We start from the raw sequence: 16,748 nt of genomic DNA on the forward strand, positions 1-16,748 counted from the left end.
TAGATTGTGTGGTGAATAAGGTGAATAAGGTAAAGCGGCACAGCACGCTTTGGTTGCATAACTTAGAGGCGTTATATATACGCTGTGCTGTGAGTGGAAGTCGGAAGGGAGGGAAACGACTTTTTTTTTCAATTCGTTTCTGGTTCTAGCGATGGCTATGAACATATGAATATACATGAGTTGTATGTGTAGAGAAGAGAGAGCGAGAGAAAGTGGATAGAAAGATACAAAGTAGGATGAAAAAGACGGGCCAGGGATTGAACCCATGACCTTCTGCATACGAATCAGAAGCGGTAGCCACTGGACCACCAAGCCCGTCATTAATGTCCGAATAAAACAATAGGGTCCTAAAATTAAAGATGAAATCTCGCTTTTATTGAATGATCAAGTATGGTATTCTAATCGAAATTGTACTTTACTCGAACTCGAATAAAGAAGGAATAATGAGAAAATTTGAAATAAGTAATATGGTAAATACACAGAGAACAGACATCCAAGCCCAGTTCCATAACTATGTAAGGAATTTAACGGTCATTTGAAATGGCACACAAGTGGCAACATTGTTGTGGCGCCGTTATCGCAAAGTTCCCACGTTGTTATCGGTGGTGAATATAAAACCTATCTAGATATGCATACTCTCCACTGACTGTAGCAATTTGCCGCATAGGTGACGCTAGTGGTGTCAACGCTAAAAAAAAAAATGAATCGATCTTGACGCGATGGAACGAGACATTTTTCGCACTGGGGATTCAAAAATGTTCCTATCTGACATACACGGTGTAAAAAATCACTCAAAGCATGTGTTATAAGCTAGGAGTGGGACAAAAGATTGAAAAAATGAAAAATCATATGTTTTCAATCACGGAAAATAAAAACGTCAAAAAATGAGCATGAAGTCTCTCTCTCTCTCTCTCTCTCTCTCTCTCTCTCTCTCTCTCTCTCTCCTCTCTCTCTCTCTCTCTCTCCTCTCTCTCTCTCTCTCTCTCTCTCTCTCTCTCTCTCTCTCTCTCTCTCTCTCTCTCTCTCTCTCTCTCTCTCTCTCTCTCTCTCTCTCTCCTCTCTCTCTCTCTCTCTCTCTCTCTTGGCGTAAGACAAGGGACAAAGCCTGCTTCTCAGCTTAGTGTTCTATGAGCACTTCCACAGTTATTAACTGAGAGCTTCCTCTGCCAATGACCATTTTGCATGCGTATATCGTGTGGCAGGCACGAAGATACTCTATGCCCAAGGAAGTCAAGGAAATTTCCTTTACGAAAAGATCGTGGACCGACCGGGAATCGAACCCGTCACCCTCAGCATGGTCATGCTGAATACCCGTGCGTTGTAGTCTTGAACTTTATTTTGTGGTTTAAAGCAAAAATGGCGACAAACATATCTAAAGGTCCAATCTGAAAAAGAGAGGCTCTCTTTGTTCCGATTTTCTTTAAATTATAACGATGTCACATTTTGACAATTTCTGATGTGTAAAACGGAAAAGGATTGATTTATCTATCTTCTGACGCAAGAAGTTAATCAAAATTTATAAATACAAGCACGTTATAATCGAAAGAGAGGAGACTTAAAGAGAGCCTGATATCTAGATAGGTCTCTAGGAGCCTATTTTTTGCATACTAGTCCCTCGAATATCTCCTTGGGCCACCATAATGTTGATTTTACACTCTAATGTCTGTTTAGGAGTCCATTTGTTTAATTATTTGTGAACATTCCACAACATGTCACTCTATGCGATTGGTGATTGTGAATGCCACGGAAGCCCAGAATCTCATCAAAATAGAGTTATTTTACGTTTTGCATAAGAATTTGCCATTAATTTATGCAAATTATATCGTCCGCCAGGTAGGCACAGAGGGTGCCAGAGAGTGTCACATCGCGTTGTCGTCGACACGACAGACGTCGTCTTCGCGATGATAGAACAAACTGAACCTGTCGCTGTTGGTAGTTGGTCAGCTAGTTGGCTAGCTAGCAAACTAGTCGTCGCGTCCATCAGTAAGTAGCTGAAATTGTCACTTCATACTGCTTCTGGTTGCGGCTATAACAATTACTGTCACCGCGAGCGCTGATCAGAGCGCGCTGTTAGTTGCGGCGATCGACGATCGTGCGCCCGTCTAGTGATCGGATGGATTTTCATGTTGACAGAGTTCGTGATGCTGTCGGGTGGTGGATTCGATTGAGGATGTTGCCGGGTAATGAAAAATTTACGACAGAAAGGATGTTAAATGCATAACATTTAAGTGTCATTTGGGGACATGATGAGCTATTAGACTCAAATGGTAAAAATCAACTACGTGTACTAGGATCCACTTTCAATGATATACGATGAGTTGTGCTTATAATTGTTAGAAACAGTTAGAAATGGTTTTGACAAGTTCAAGTTAGAGCTAACAGAAGTACATCAAGAACAGGAATTAGAAATGTCACGAAGTTGAAAAAATGTCATGACATTTTTCAATTCCCACCACTTTTGATGAGAATTTCTGTCTGTTTGCATCACCAATACAAAGAGGGATTAGTTATGTAAAATTAATTATGCCATCGATAAACAATTCTTACCAGAGACAGAGAAAAAAGCAAATAACAAAATGACATGTTTATGACATTTCTCATCCCTAATGAAGACACTTAATCAGAGCGAAACTCTAAGTCACGCAGCTTTACAAATCAAGGAAGAGCAATAATCATAGAAAAAAAGCAAGAAACAAACGTCAAAGGTTGATCTGAAAATATCACTGAAGCGAAAAATGTCTCACATTTACCCACTGAAAAGCCGAAATCGTACTAAATTGAGGCCACTGAATAACAAAGGATTGAATCTGTTGTTTTCTTTCGTTTCGAACTTTGATGGGGCCAAAATGCATACCGCAGTTAGCTTCCACCATTCACAGAGGACCATCCCGTCTCCAAAGGGTCCGGCAGGAAGCAACAAAAAAAGCAACAAAAGGAAGATGATTATGATGAATGTAAGACAACATAATTCTCATGTTTGCCAATAATTGCGTGCATGCATATGTATGCATGTTACATGTCCCGAGCATTAAGCGAAAAAAATGTAGGTACGCCAGAGCGCAGCAGCATCAGAACATGAATGCGCAGCGCACTGTCAAGACCCGGACTGCCTGGTCCGAAACACAAAAACCCTCGCTCGTAACATCCGTCAAGTGTGGCGCGCGCGGGCGGGGTCCGACGAACCGGGCCGGGACCTTAATGTTTATGGGCCCGGTTTTCTCCGGCTGAGGTGGGTGGAGGTGGCGAGAAGATTCGGTTCCCTGGCAGAAAATGTACCGTAAATGTTTATTAAAATCCCATTATTCATGTAACGAAACGGGAAGGAAATTGGCTGCAGAGCATCAGCCAGCGGTATGCTGTACTCGTGGACCTCATGGATCGGGACTCTACAAAGGGGCTGTTGGCCAGGGCCAAACAAAATTGATTGCGATTCAGCAGCAACCGAAAGAGCGCGCGCGCCTTCTTTCTCTGCCCGGCTGAACTGTCTTATCCATAATCAACGAGATTAAAAGGATGCGAAAGCCGTACGCTTCGGGGAAAGGCTGCAAGGACCTTCAAATGCGTTGCTTGCCACATTATAGCACCACGTTGACCCGCGCGAATGTGCAATGTGTAGTCACCGATGCTCTTGTCAGTTGTGTGATACTGCGATCGTAAGGTTGGATCATTCGGAAGCGGTGATAGAAAAACTCAAATTTGCAATCTTTACTTATTTATCAAATCAAGTAATTTTATTGGGGTATGCAGAACAACTTCAATCGAGCTGCAACAAGATCGTTACCCCGAGGGGGTATCCCTGGGGGTACAATTACCCCGAGGGGTAACTTTTAGATGAGCCCGGTTATTTTTATTAACAAAACGTCGAAAGTTTGTGATAGCTTGTGGCAAAGTTGTCGAAAAGGTCCTTTGACAAAATAGAAGGCAGTGTTGCCAATTTAGCGCACACAACTCCAAAATTTAGTGAAAATCGGATCAAATCGTTTCATATTACCTACTCCAGTCAAACCGATTCTCCTTCTTCAGCCGAGCGCCGATTTTGAACAAACAAACCGACACTTCACAGGCTCGAAATCTGGACACGCACCAACTGTCACTCATCAACGCGGATCAAGGGCATCTTCACCATCGCCATCACCCGGCTGACAGTAGCGCATAAAACGAACAGTGAGTATTGCTGCTGTCGTGCGTGATCCGCACAACTACCGGACGGGGCGCGCTGCTGTCAAGATTCCACACGCAACAACAACGCCACACGGCACCTTCCTCGCGCGGTGGTACATCAGGTGCCAATTTCAATCAATGTGAGATGAAACGCCGCGCAGACTCAATTTTCGACTTTGTGACATTGCGCGCAGAAAAAAGAGGGAAAAAACACGAAATGGCAATCTCGCGTCAACTCGATGACCCTCGCGTCTGTTTTGTTTACATTTTAATTTTCTCTGCTTGTGGGATGACACCGTTCCACCGTATCACACTGAAGAAAAAAGAGCTTTAATAAAATCATTTGAAAAGCCATTACCCGCAACTGACAGCAAGCATGGTGGTGGTGTAAAATTTCCATTTGGCGCACTGTCCTTCCCCTTGAACCATTCCTAGCTCTATAGTTTTGAGCGCGAAGAACGATAGCGATGTTGGGAAGCGGCGCGGCAACGATGGGAAGATGCAAATGTGCAACGACTACGATGCAACAATATTTTACACATTTTTAATGAAGATAAGCTCCGCCGTCCGACTGTACGTAATCTCGCGTGCACTTATAAAAATGAAAAATATCTATATCTGCTGACCAGGCGTTTACCGGTTCCCATGACCACCAAATGGTTAGCGCGGCATTCCAATCCCTGGTGCTTGCGGGGGTATACAGGTCAAATAGTTTGTGATGCTACACACCTAGAAAATATCATGTAATTTTAAGTGTCCTGAACCTGACATATACGAGCATCTTCAAAAACACAAATTTAGAGGTTGAAACATGTAAATTTACGTCTTTCATGACACACAAAAAAAACTTACTTTTTCTTAGCGTCTAGCAATCGCTAGAACCGATTTGACAGAAAAACATAGAAAAGTAAAATATGTAATACCATGCATGGATTCGAACACCGGATCTGCTGATCGTGAGCCACATCTTTTACCTCACGGCTATTTCACCAAGTTAGAAGGTGGCTGATGAACGTAATACTGATTCTACATTTCTGGTGAAACGAATTTGTTGACATCTAACGCAACCAACCAGCACTTACATGATGCGCGTAAAATTGAGTCCAATTTGTGATTCAGTCTGGAAAACGTTTACGTTCTTTGGTGATTCCGTTTCGTGCAAATTTCAGAATTTCTAAGTGTGTACTTTTTGTCTACAATTTGTTTGCTGGATGAATCACAGGTGATTGAAGTATTAGGTTAAGTATATTTAGCTTGAATCAGGTGATGATTCATGCAGGCCTTTTTTGTTCAGTTTTAGACAACATCTTCATCCAGTAACAGAACTAGCTGAATAACAGTTCCTTAAGCTAAAGTTCGCTTAAGAGTGGTTTATTCAACTCTTGTACAGCAAAAATGTTTGTTGTGTCATGTTTCATGTCACTTCAAAAGGCCTTTTGGGAACAAACTCATTTATAACTGTTCATTAGGTCTTACCTTTTGATCTAGGGGCAAGACAGTGTGACATCCGGAGCAACTCCGAGCTATTCTGAGTAATTCTTTTTGTTCAAATCCATTCAGAAACGTCTCTGCGATGCGCAAGACGAAGCGGGAAATCGGTCAAGACTGCTCCATTTTTCACTGTTATCAGGCAACATTTTGAGAAAACCAGAGTGATCCAGTACCGAGTCCAGTGCTTTCCAGAGGAATTCTGAGCGACACTTCGATAACAGAGTTACTCTCGCTGTATCTGTCTTGCCCCTAGCGTTTGGCAACATAATAATGGAGTTAAGCTGTACTCCTAGCTGTCTTTAAAAAAAGAGCTACTGCAGAACGTAAAGGTCTTACTGCAATGCTTTTCAACGTTCGTCATTTGCCAAAGTGATGAGCCAAAATGATCTTCCATATGAATTAACAACAGCTCACAGCAATCATCAGCAACTGTCAGAATAATAGCCAGCCGAAATCCGTAGCAGTTCAGTGAGTGGGTTCGGTAAGTGAAACTTAAAAGTTTTGCACTTATCGAACGTTTGCTGTACCGATCTTAAACGTCATGTCAATATATCTTTGAAAAGGCCCTTTTTTGTCGCAGTGATGGCAGATATCATTTTTTTTTCAGATCAATGTTTGTTTGCATTTCTCTCCAAGTTTTGATATTTAGAATAGGGCACCCTTCTGTGGAAATATGATGCGATTTGAAGACATTTGTAAATTGTTTGATTGATGTCAACTGTGATTCCTACCAAGTCATACTAAATTGTTCACATTTCCTCTTATCATTTTTGAAGGGTGCTGAGCGCAAAACGCGCGACGAAGAACGGCGGGCCGCCAAGCGCAAGATGACCGCCACCGGACGGAAAAAGCTGGACGAACTGTACCATCCCGTGGTGGACCGATCGGAGTTCTACCAGATGAGTGACCTGATGAAACCGCCGGTACTGTTCTCGCCCTCGGAAGACATCGATAAGGTACGGACAGGAATCTGGGAAATGGCGGAGAGTGCTGGCAACACTATCGTTGTACGCTTTTGGAAACGATTATAAGATTTACAACTGAAGTCTTGATATGAAAAGGCCTTTTTCTATCTTACGTTGAAGATGTGCCGTTGCTACACATTGAGTTTTATAGAGCACAAATCTGAAAATCTAAATCATCAAACAACGTTTAAAAGTTGATCGATTGGTATTCACGGGTGGTTCGATCAGCTTTTCAGATTGAGTTTTTCAGATTTGTGCTTTTCAAAATCAAAACTGTCAAATGGAAAGGCTTTTTCATTAGAGAAGGGTTGCCAGTTTTCCAAGTGATATGTTCCCATTTCTATATAAACAATGATCCTAACTCCTCTCATCTCTTCACAGCTCGCATCGATGGACTTACAGTTCTACGGCCACGATGCCGACTCCCTCTCCGGCGGATCGGATAACGTCAAGTCGCCCTTCTTGTTGCATGCCAATAAAGCCACTACACCTACCCTCAAGTTCCACAACCACTTCCCGCCAGACGTTAATACGTGAGTAAAAAGTCGGATAGAATTTCCAGTTTCCGTGACTCCTCCTGTGCTCTGAACTGCGAGCGAGGAGTAACGCCCGTACCCTTCGGAATCTAATCTTCTTTGTGTTTCTTTCGCATTTTTTCTATAATAGCAGTGACAAGAAGGACCCCAGCATCATCATGGACGGATCGATGGTGAGCAACATGTCCGAATTCAGCCCGCAGATCAAGCGACAGCGGATGACCCCGCCACTGAGTGAGCGAGTCATGCTCTACGTCCGGCAGGACAACGATGACGTCTACACACCCCTGCACGTAGTTCCGCCCTCGACGGTCGGACTCTTGAATGCCGTAAGTTGACAGTTGCGCGTTACGAGCGTTACGCACACGCAACTCAAACCCCCAAAAAACCTTGGAAACTCAAAATACTTTTCCGGATTTCCAAATCAAACAACACCCAGTTTGCACCAAAACAACCTGCTCCAATTTACAATTCTTTCTCGGTATTTGCACACACCTTGGTGTTGAACATAACCGCAAATTGTGATTGGATTCAAAAGACACGCCGCGAAAAGGGACCGCACAGCTGTCAAACTCTCGAAACCCCAAAATGACAGCTGTCAGTTCACTTTCCGGATCGAACGAAAACAAATTGACAACAAAATCGGAAATATTTGCGCCAATAACCAATTTTTAATTAATCCGCTTTATGTTTTTGTTTAATCATTAATAAGGGCACACTAGAGACACCGGCCAAACTGCTGACTGCTGCCGCAGCGGTTTCATAACCTCACACAAAAACAGGCACCCCAATATTTAATACCCTCCTCTCGTTTGTGGACACTAATTCCCCCCTCTAAAATAAAACGCAAAGTTCGTATTAACCACACTACCGAGCAAAAACCCAACCAAACCTTATCTGTGTGTATGCTCCCCCCTTGGCCTCCCCTGGCGTTTGACTCACACCGCAGTGAATGTGAATGCGCTTATGTTTGGGGTTTATGCTAATCGGAACTGTGACTTAAAACCCGTCCAACAACATTAAAATCAATCAACCCCGGAAGCTAGGTTATATTAACATCATTCATCCGTCATGAAGTGTGTTTCTCATCGACGAATACTTCCGTCATCCATTCCTCCGCGAGAGGGCCTTCGAGGGGTGACAGCTGTCATCCAACGAATCTACTGTCAGATTGCATCCCGCGCGTAATCAAACGTCAGAAAACGAACGTTGCACACCCGAAACGCGCGTGAAAGTTGATTATTGGCACAGTTTTTCCAAATTTGTCGTCGCACAATCCAATTAAATCTACCGCAACCTTAAAAACGGAGACGAAAAAGTATTTTGCTTTCCAAAGTGCTGGGAGTTGAACCCACACGCTCCGTTTCAAAAACGTGTCCTACAGCTGTTTCTCTCTCTATTTGCTAATTCCAGATTGAAAATAAGTTCAAAATTCCGCCGTCCAGAATAAATAATATTTATCGCAAAAATAAGAAAGGGTAAGTTTCTTTGCGTTTCGCAAAAACAAGTGTATCTATTGAAGCCGTAGATTTCTTTTCACTCCTGTCTGTTTTTCTATCCTCTTTTCTGAAACAAAAAAGTCATGATCAATCCAAATCATAGATACCAAGAAGTCAACAACAAAATTTGCTCTCTCTCTCTGTTTCTCATTTCATCCATTTCACCGTGCAACTCGCTGAAGCTACGCGTTCGTTGTTATCTCTAACATAGTTTGCTATGTTTTTTTCTTACCGAATAACCTAACCTCCAAAAAGCTACTTGTTCCTAAAAAAGCTCTAACCAAGACGCGAGCGCGCGCATTCTACGTCTTCTTCCTTTGTTCGGCGATCGAACAAAAGAGAATTCCGCGAACAAAGGGAGAAAGCGTGCCACCAATAACGCCTAGATTTATGCTTCAACGCTTACTCACTAACACCAAACACTGGGAGAAAAAGCCCACCCAAAACTTGCATGCAACAAAAAACCAACGAATTAGGTCAACCCTGGACGGGTGCTGTACTAAACTTTGAAACTGACGTTCCCCTTTCCCTCTCCATCCATCTATTTCGCAGGATTACGGCGAGAATTGACGACGATATGATCCGACACTACTGCAACGAGGATATCTTCATCCTGGAGGTGCGACAGTACGAGGAAGACCTGTACGATATCACGCTGACGGAACTTCCCACGCATTGATCAGCGGAGAACGGAGGGGTCAGCCAACTCTAGGCGGCTAGAGAGTAGTATGTAGTGTGTAGTCTATAGAATCGATCGGCGCTAGGTTTGTACGAATTTTAAACCTGTTTTTCTTCGTTTAGTAATTTCAATTCGGCGATCAGAAGAAGGTCAACTCTTTTTATGTTCGACAGTGCCTTAGAAGAGACATTAATACGTTTAACTTGTACATTTGATTAGGGTTAGGAGAAGTCCCGCGGAGGCTCGGAGAAGAGCCGACTGTGGGACGCAGATGAATAACACATATAGTGTTTAGGTTATTGCACGTTTCTAGGTTATGCAACATTTGTAATTGTTTAGATTTATTTATTTATTTGTAAAACAAGCAGATAGGGGGAAGTCTAGGTGAGGCCGGTTCGCTAATTACGCATAGTTCCTTTAAAAATTGTTGTATGTATGATTGAAAGTTTTGAATCAAAGCTAAAAAACTTACATTTTTTAGCTGATACAACGAAGTTGAACGAAGGGACCTATTTTGAAACACCATTGGCAACTTTCTGCATAACAGGCCTTTTCTTTTGTCAGGTCTGGACAGATGACATCTGTTTACAATTGAAGAACAGCAGATACATACATGAACCTGTCGTTTCCTATCAAGGAATTGCAAAACAGCAGGAAAATCAGCTGTTTTAATCATCTTGTCAAAGGCCTTTCCATTAGTTTCTTAAAATAGTTGATGGCCCTTTTCATGTTACTTTTGAAAACAACTAATTTATGCAGTTCCGCGTAAGCAACTGTTTATAGGCATATTCACAAGATGTCTAAAATCATTTAAAATCAACTGATTTTTCTTATCTTTGTCAGTTCTCCTATGGAAATAACAGTCTTGTGCTTGCACCTTCTATCGGTAGTTGTAAACAATGACATTTATGAACCTGTCAAATGAAAAGGCCTATTCCGCACTTGAGAGCCAATACGTATCCGGATACGAAGACGATTTCATACGCGTTTAGCAATGGCTGGGTTGCTCGTTCGACATTTCATGTACACTCCCGTTCAAAAGTTTGGGGTCACCCTCTCAAAAACATGTCATTTTTTTAGGCCCATATCTCCGCCAATTTGTGTCCGATTTCAAAACCCTAGGTTTCATTCAAAAGATAATAAGTCAAAGAAACTTTGAACATGATTTGAAAAAAACTTTTTCAAAAAAAATTGTATGTAAACTTAACCCAAAGTTGCCAAATTTTCTAAAAAATGAATATAAACTTACGGCAGTGTCGCTGGAAGTTGGGTCGACCAAATTTTAAGATGAGAGCGGTAATATGACCCATTTTCTATTAGCTTTCAACTGCTTTTTACAGAACTTAGCAAAAAAATCTAGAAAAAAAGTTATTAAGTAAATTAATCCTTGATGTCATCGACCAAAAGTTTGGGGTCACCTCTCAAAATGCTGTATCGGCCAAAAGTTTGGGGTCACTATCGTAAAACATGGAAAAGTGATTTGTTGATATCTTTGTCATCTTTCATTCAATTTTAATTCTTCTTGGCTTATTTGAAACAAAATAAATGATACTTACTGCATAGACATTGAACCACACATATTTGTTGAAATTTACATACTAAAACTTAACGTAAAGTTGCCTCATTTTTTGAAGCGTGGTAAAATGTGCTAACTTTACATAACATTTTTATATACAAAAATCGTTAAATACGTTAAGTTGAAAACATCAAACGTAAAATTAGTTAATTATCTTTGAAATGAGCCAAAAATAATTAAAATTGTGCTATAGATGACGAAGATATCACCAAATCACTTTTCCATGTTTTACGAAAGTGACCCCAAACTTTTGGCCGATACATCATATTGAGGGGTGACCCCAAACTTTTGGTCGATGACATCAAGGATTAATTTACTTAATAACTTTTTTTCTAGATTTTTTAGCTGCTTTTTCTGTAAAAAGCAGTTGAAAGCTAATAGAAAATGGGTCATATTACCGCTCTCATCTTAATATTTGGTCGACCCAACTTCCAGCGACACTGCCGTAAGTTTATATTATTTTTTTTTAGAAAATCTGGCAACTTTGGGTTAAGTTTACATACAAAATTTCTTGAAAAAGTTTCTTTTAAATCATGTTCAAAGTTTTTTTGACTTATTATCTTTTGAATGAAACCTAGGGTTTTGAAATCGGACGCAAATTGGCGGAGATATGGGCCTAAAAAAATTACATGTTTTTGAGGGGGTGACCCCAAACTTTTGAACGGGAGTGTAGGTATGCATTTGTTTACAATTGTCGAACATAGCTGTATACACTATAGTCTGTTATTTCACAAGGAGAACCGTCAAAAATTTCCAAAATCTGTTGTTTTAAACTGTCTGGCATAGGCCTATCTGAGACAAATTCCCAAAAATACAATGAAAAGGCCTGCAAAAGTCAATAGTCTATTTTACGAAACGACAACAGTGTTGATATTGATATTAACACTCACGGGCTTGGGCGTAACCTCCTGTCAAATTTTCATTCATGAAATGAGCGATCAGCTGATCCTAAACGTCTCGTAAAATGGCTCATTGAATGTTTTTGTTTCATAACGAACTAGGGCTTTATCAATTTATAGAATCAAAAACATTTCCCAAACTTGTTCAATAAGGAATTTCATACATTCATAAGTTAAATTATTCCAAAGGAACAATCTGTAAACAGTGAACCAGCCTTACCCTCAACAACCCATTACTTAAAAACTAAGAGCAGAAGGACGCGAAACACCGCAAGCTCCTCATCGATAGCGCAGAGAGTAGAGATTCCACAATTGTGACAGTGAGTGAAGCGTAGTTAGGAGCGTTAGAGTGCCCCCCGTTTTCCACTATTCATCCATCGAACGCATTTATATCGAGCCTAGTTCTACTAAAACACAACTTCAATGAACAAAGCAAGCTGGAAATCCACTACAAGATCTCAAAATATGTATTTGTACTTAATTGAGGGGGCCGAACGGTCACAGCTGAGGGGCGCGTACGGCCTCCTACGATTTGTTTTGCTCAACTTTTGGAACGGTTGGCGCTGCGATTAGCTCTTGGCCTACTCCTCCTTTGTCCAAGCCAACCGTTCCGGTCGGAGTAGATTTCAGCCATAAATTTCATGTCTTTTATTAGATAGATTGAGAGATTTTCTCTTGCTTTCTCCTGCGGAATGAGTACTTATATTCTTTGATTCTAAATCATTTTACGATTGAACGTACTTTACATCACAGAATCATAGCAAACGAAACTTTTTGTACAACAAAATAGTTTTCATAATAATAGCTGGTAGCGATCATCCATCGGTTGCAATATTAACAATAACTTTACAAGCGTAGAAACAATAGCGTAGGTGGATAAGATAAACTCGTAGAATTGTTAGTTTAATCGCTCATTCAATATTCCATGACAGATTTTAATGTTTATTTCTCACACACGTACACACTCTTCTAATTACAAACTCCCATCAACGTACTTGTACTCTTGAATCATTCCAAGAAAGCATGCTTTTTATCGTTTTAAACCTATAGTTAACGTTAAGGAAATCCCCTCTGATGAAACTGCCATACTTGAGAATACAAATAGAGAATAAGAACAACGTCTATCATCTTTAACATCTAGCAAAAAAAAAGAAACAACAATACATTCAGCACTAATTGATAAGTACCTGAGAGATTTTAATCGAGACAATACAGAAAGAAAGAGTATTTTAACTGAAAAGCAGTTTTAAGATTTTCACAAAAAAAACAACAAACTGCGACGACAGCGAAACATGAGTAATGCTAATGTGATATAGGAACAAGAAAGAGAAGGTAGCGCCACATGAAAACTAGCAAACTGCATTCCCAAACAATCTTGCCACAAATAACAACAAAATGTCAATCAATTGCCATACAAATGAACCCAATTTCCTCCTCAGAATGTCCTCGGTGGCCAAAATATTGCAACTACCTAGTTGCACACAAAAAAGAAAAAAAAACGATCGCACAAAGTTCGTGAATTATACACACTGAAAAACAATCAGACTTTTAGCTACGCTAAATAGGAAGTGTGTGTTGAAGTGAAGATATTGTTAGTGTGGGAATCGCCCGAAAATATTTGCAATATTAATTTTACTAATCTTAAATTGAGACTAGACCGTATTGTAGTTTACACAGTATTTAATGCGCGCTTACGCGCGGCTACATTTTTTTCATTCTGTTGTGAAAAACACGCAAATCCTTCTACTCACTCGTAGGTAACCGACTTTAATGATTTCTTTTTGGTGGTGGTGGATGACGATGACGACGACGACGACGATGATGATGAAGCTAGCTTTTCGATAGATTCTTCTGTATTCTTTATTTTACTGTTCCCAACAATTTCCCTGTTAGTTTAGAACAACGCCTATTCTCAGTAGTTTAACGATAAACCACAAAGCACAAAAAACGAACGCGGTTATTGTACTGTTTTCACCCCCTTCCGGATAGTAGAAACAAGGTTTGCCATTCCATATATGCGACATGAAACGAAGAGAAAAAAAAAACACGTCAAACTATGGGACCAATTATGAGAAAAATGTGACTAACAAATAGTTCGTAAGGCTAATTGAAGAAGAATATTATCATTCCATTAGTAAGATAGTTATAGAGATTTATAGTAGACAAAATCGTTTCTTATTATGAAAGTAAATTTCAAAATTTTCTATTGTTATATTTTATGAATATTGAATAAAACATGATTTTTACTAAATGCGCTGTTGATCATTAGAACTTCTAGAACATTCCGAAAACCTTTCGTTTACTCGTTATCGTTATCTTGATCGAACACTAGGGTGAGAAATCATAATTTGAACGTTGTGTATGTATGTGGCAGGTTTCTCCAGAGATGAGCTCCAAAACTGCTTATAATTGCAAGATGGATCTACTTAGGTCTTAGCCGAGTCGAAAGACACCAGCAAAGAGAAAAAAAAACTGCTTACAGAAAATGCTCGATGGTAGACATTCACGCTGTGGAAAGTTGCCTTCACAGCTCGCTCACGACTTTGGTATACGTTTGCGACCCCAATGTGATTTGGCAAACTTTGCGTTGCGTTGCGTTGCGTTGTAACGGAGTAATTCGTAGATTGCATACTGAAAGTTGTCATGTTAAAACTTTAATACTCCTATTCTAATTGCTTATGGAATGCTGTTTAGGAAGAAACAGCTATCCAATCAGAGGTTGAAGTAAAAAAGACATGAAAGCCTTCACTGCCGGCCACGCCCATCTTCTCCGTTACGAGGATAGGAAAGGATGTGATGATATGACACCTACTTTATGAAAGGCCAGCGACTCACCGGCGCCCCCATAGGTGTCAAGGAGTTGGATATTAGGAATGGGTTGATTGGGGATTCACTATAAGCGAGTGATACGGCAAGATTCAGATTGTGTAAGTGTATTTGAGTTGATCATGTAGATGTGTTGATGTGAGTGTAAGTGATTTTTTTAACACCAACGTTGGGAGTGACATAGCTAAGAAATTTGTCACTCCATGGGCCTTTTTGCTTCCGGGATGGGGCACAGGCATTTGGACCATGTGTCCTGGCTAACAAGCCTAGGCTTAAGCGCCATTGATCGCTCTCTGAAACGATAAGAAACACGTTATGTGGATGGGAAGGGACAATAGGGAAGGGATGATATCTATTTATCGAGATGCCAGCGACTCACCGATGCTCTCGTAAATAGAAAGGAGAAGGGATTTTGGTACGGGAAAGGACGGATATGATTAAATTATGGGACTGAATTGTTATGAAATTCATTTAGTGTAGTTATTTTGAAATATATTATTTGAACATATGATCTATTTGAGGATAAAAAGGGACATTATAACTTTAATTTTGAGATTTTTTTTCTTTCATTTCAGAAATTTATGATATTAAAATTAATATGTAAATCAGAAAGATCTCACCAGGTCAATGTCTTGCTCCATCTAGCTGTTTCATAGATCCTAAAAGGTGCAATGGATCGTTCTCATATTTCCTGCAGCGGTGGTTTCGGCTAGCACGATTTCACAATGTTTCATCAGATATATGTAACTTATTTTTCATGACATTTAAGGATGCAATCAGCATTTTGCACACCACACGGTGGGTGGGCCTCACTTAGGAACAATTACATGGGCACTCCGTCGCACTAAGGTTGGCACTGTCACTAATCCGAATAGGCATCTTCACAATCGCAAGTTTCACGGGATTCAATGACTCTGATGAAAAACGGCCACCGGAAGGCGTAGCACTACTAGCCATATTTATCTTTTTTGCTCGAAAAGTGGAGAAAAAACGTGACAGCGGAATTCAACAACAACCATCCGCGCGCGTAGCTTGCTGCGATCTCCCACGCTTTGCTTCCCTTCCGGAGGAAGAACTCACATTTTGCGAATATGTCGGGAGTGGGATTCGATCCCAGGTCCGCGGCGTGATAGTCAAGTGTTCCAACCATCACACCAGGTCCGCTCCTTTATAAAATGATGTTTTATAAATTTGTTTTTGTTTTTTTCAATTATGCATTTTGTCTTAAGATGGGATCTGGGATAGCACTTTGTAAGTGATCGCTCTGAAATCATCATTTTTCAATGAGTAATTTTACCTCTTAATAGCTGTTCGGTTTTCTAGATCCTAACTGTCAACCGGTGCAACCGGTGGCCAGCTTTTCTGCGCTTATCTTGATCAGTTCAGCTGCGATAGCATCCTTACTAGCTGCTTTGTGGGTTTTGAGCTGGGGAATGGTATCAGCATGGGAGTTGATTCGTTCGTTCTCTGCTGCACAAACATATGTTTATGTATATAGTCATTTCCATCGCTGCCTTGATACCCCGTGCCTTCTCTTTGCCATTCAGGTGCTCGTTGAAGTGCTGCTTTCACCTTTACATCACCACGCTCCCGTCTTTATCCCTGCAGATAAGATCGCCTTTGCGGGGTGCTTCGACGCTTTGACTGTACCCCAGTAGTCCTCCAGAGGGGCCGCTTCGAGCACACCCTCTTCCGGCAACGCTGCCTCGAGATTCTGCGCGTATGCAGTGGCGACATCCTGTTGCTTCAGTCGCTCTAGATCGTACAGGGGCGGCCGCCGGTACTGTCCATTGTTAGTAACGGAGAGTTTTGGGCGCAGTTTAACCCACACCAGATATTGACTGGTGTGCTGAATATGATACACCGCGTGGCCTTTGTAATGTTCCAAACGCGCATTTTCACGAAATTCCACGCGGCAAAGCCTCTTGGAAAGGAACAGCCGCACTTGAGGAAACACCGCAATGTTATCTCCCATAAAAATGGAGTAAAAGGGAAGCAAAAAACGCGGCTGTTCCTTTCCTCAGGGATTTGCCGCGTGTACTTTTGGGCAAATGCGCTAATAGTGTAGAGATTTTTTCGTCGATCCAACCGATCACGCGCCCTTGCATGTCACCCA

General features: G+C 41.0%; 1 protein-coding gene across 8 annotated transcripts in view; it reads left to right on the plus strand.

Annotated features, from left to right (window-relative positions):
• LOC109406167 (protein grainyhead) overlaps positions 1 to 14,057 on the plus strand; it is an 827,965-nt gene extending 813,908 nt beyond the window's left edge. For 5 of the 8 annotated variants that reach the window (XM_062852843.1, XM_062852840.1, XM_062852838.1 and 2 more), the window contains one exon: positions 11,581 to 14,057. Coding sequence is in view for 3 of the 8 variants with exons in the window: in XM_062852841.1 (XP_062708825.1) it covers positions 6,429 to 6,608; positions 6,999 to 7,150; positions 7,284 to 7,482; positions 8,567 to 8,631; positions 9,205 to 9,331 (723 nt within the window). In the remaining 5 variants the exon portion in view is untranslated. Of the gene's footprint in view, positions 1 to 6,428; positions 6,609 to 6,998; positions 7,151 to 7,283; positions 7,483 to 8,566; positions 8,632 to 9,204; positions 10,352 to 11,580 lie in introns of those variants that run through there. The other 3 variants (XM_062852842.1, XM_062852841.1, XM_062852845.1) reach the window with 3 other exon arrangements.
• Positions 14,058 to 16,748: the final 2,691 nt, after the last annotated feature.

This window comes from Aedes albopictus, chromosome 2 (genome assembly GCF_035046485.1).
Source record: "Aedes albopictus strain Foshan chromosome 2, AalbF5, whole genome shotgun sequence".
In the NCBI taxonomy this organism is placed as follows: Eukaryota; Metazoa; Arthropoda; class Insecta; order Diptera; family Culicidae; genus Aedes; species Aedes albopictus.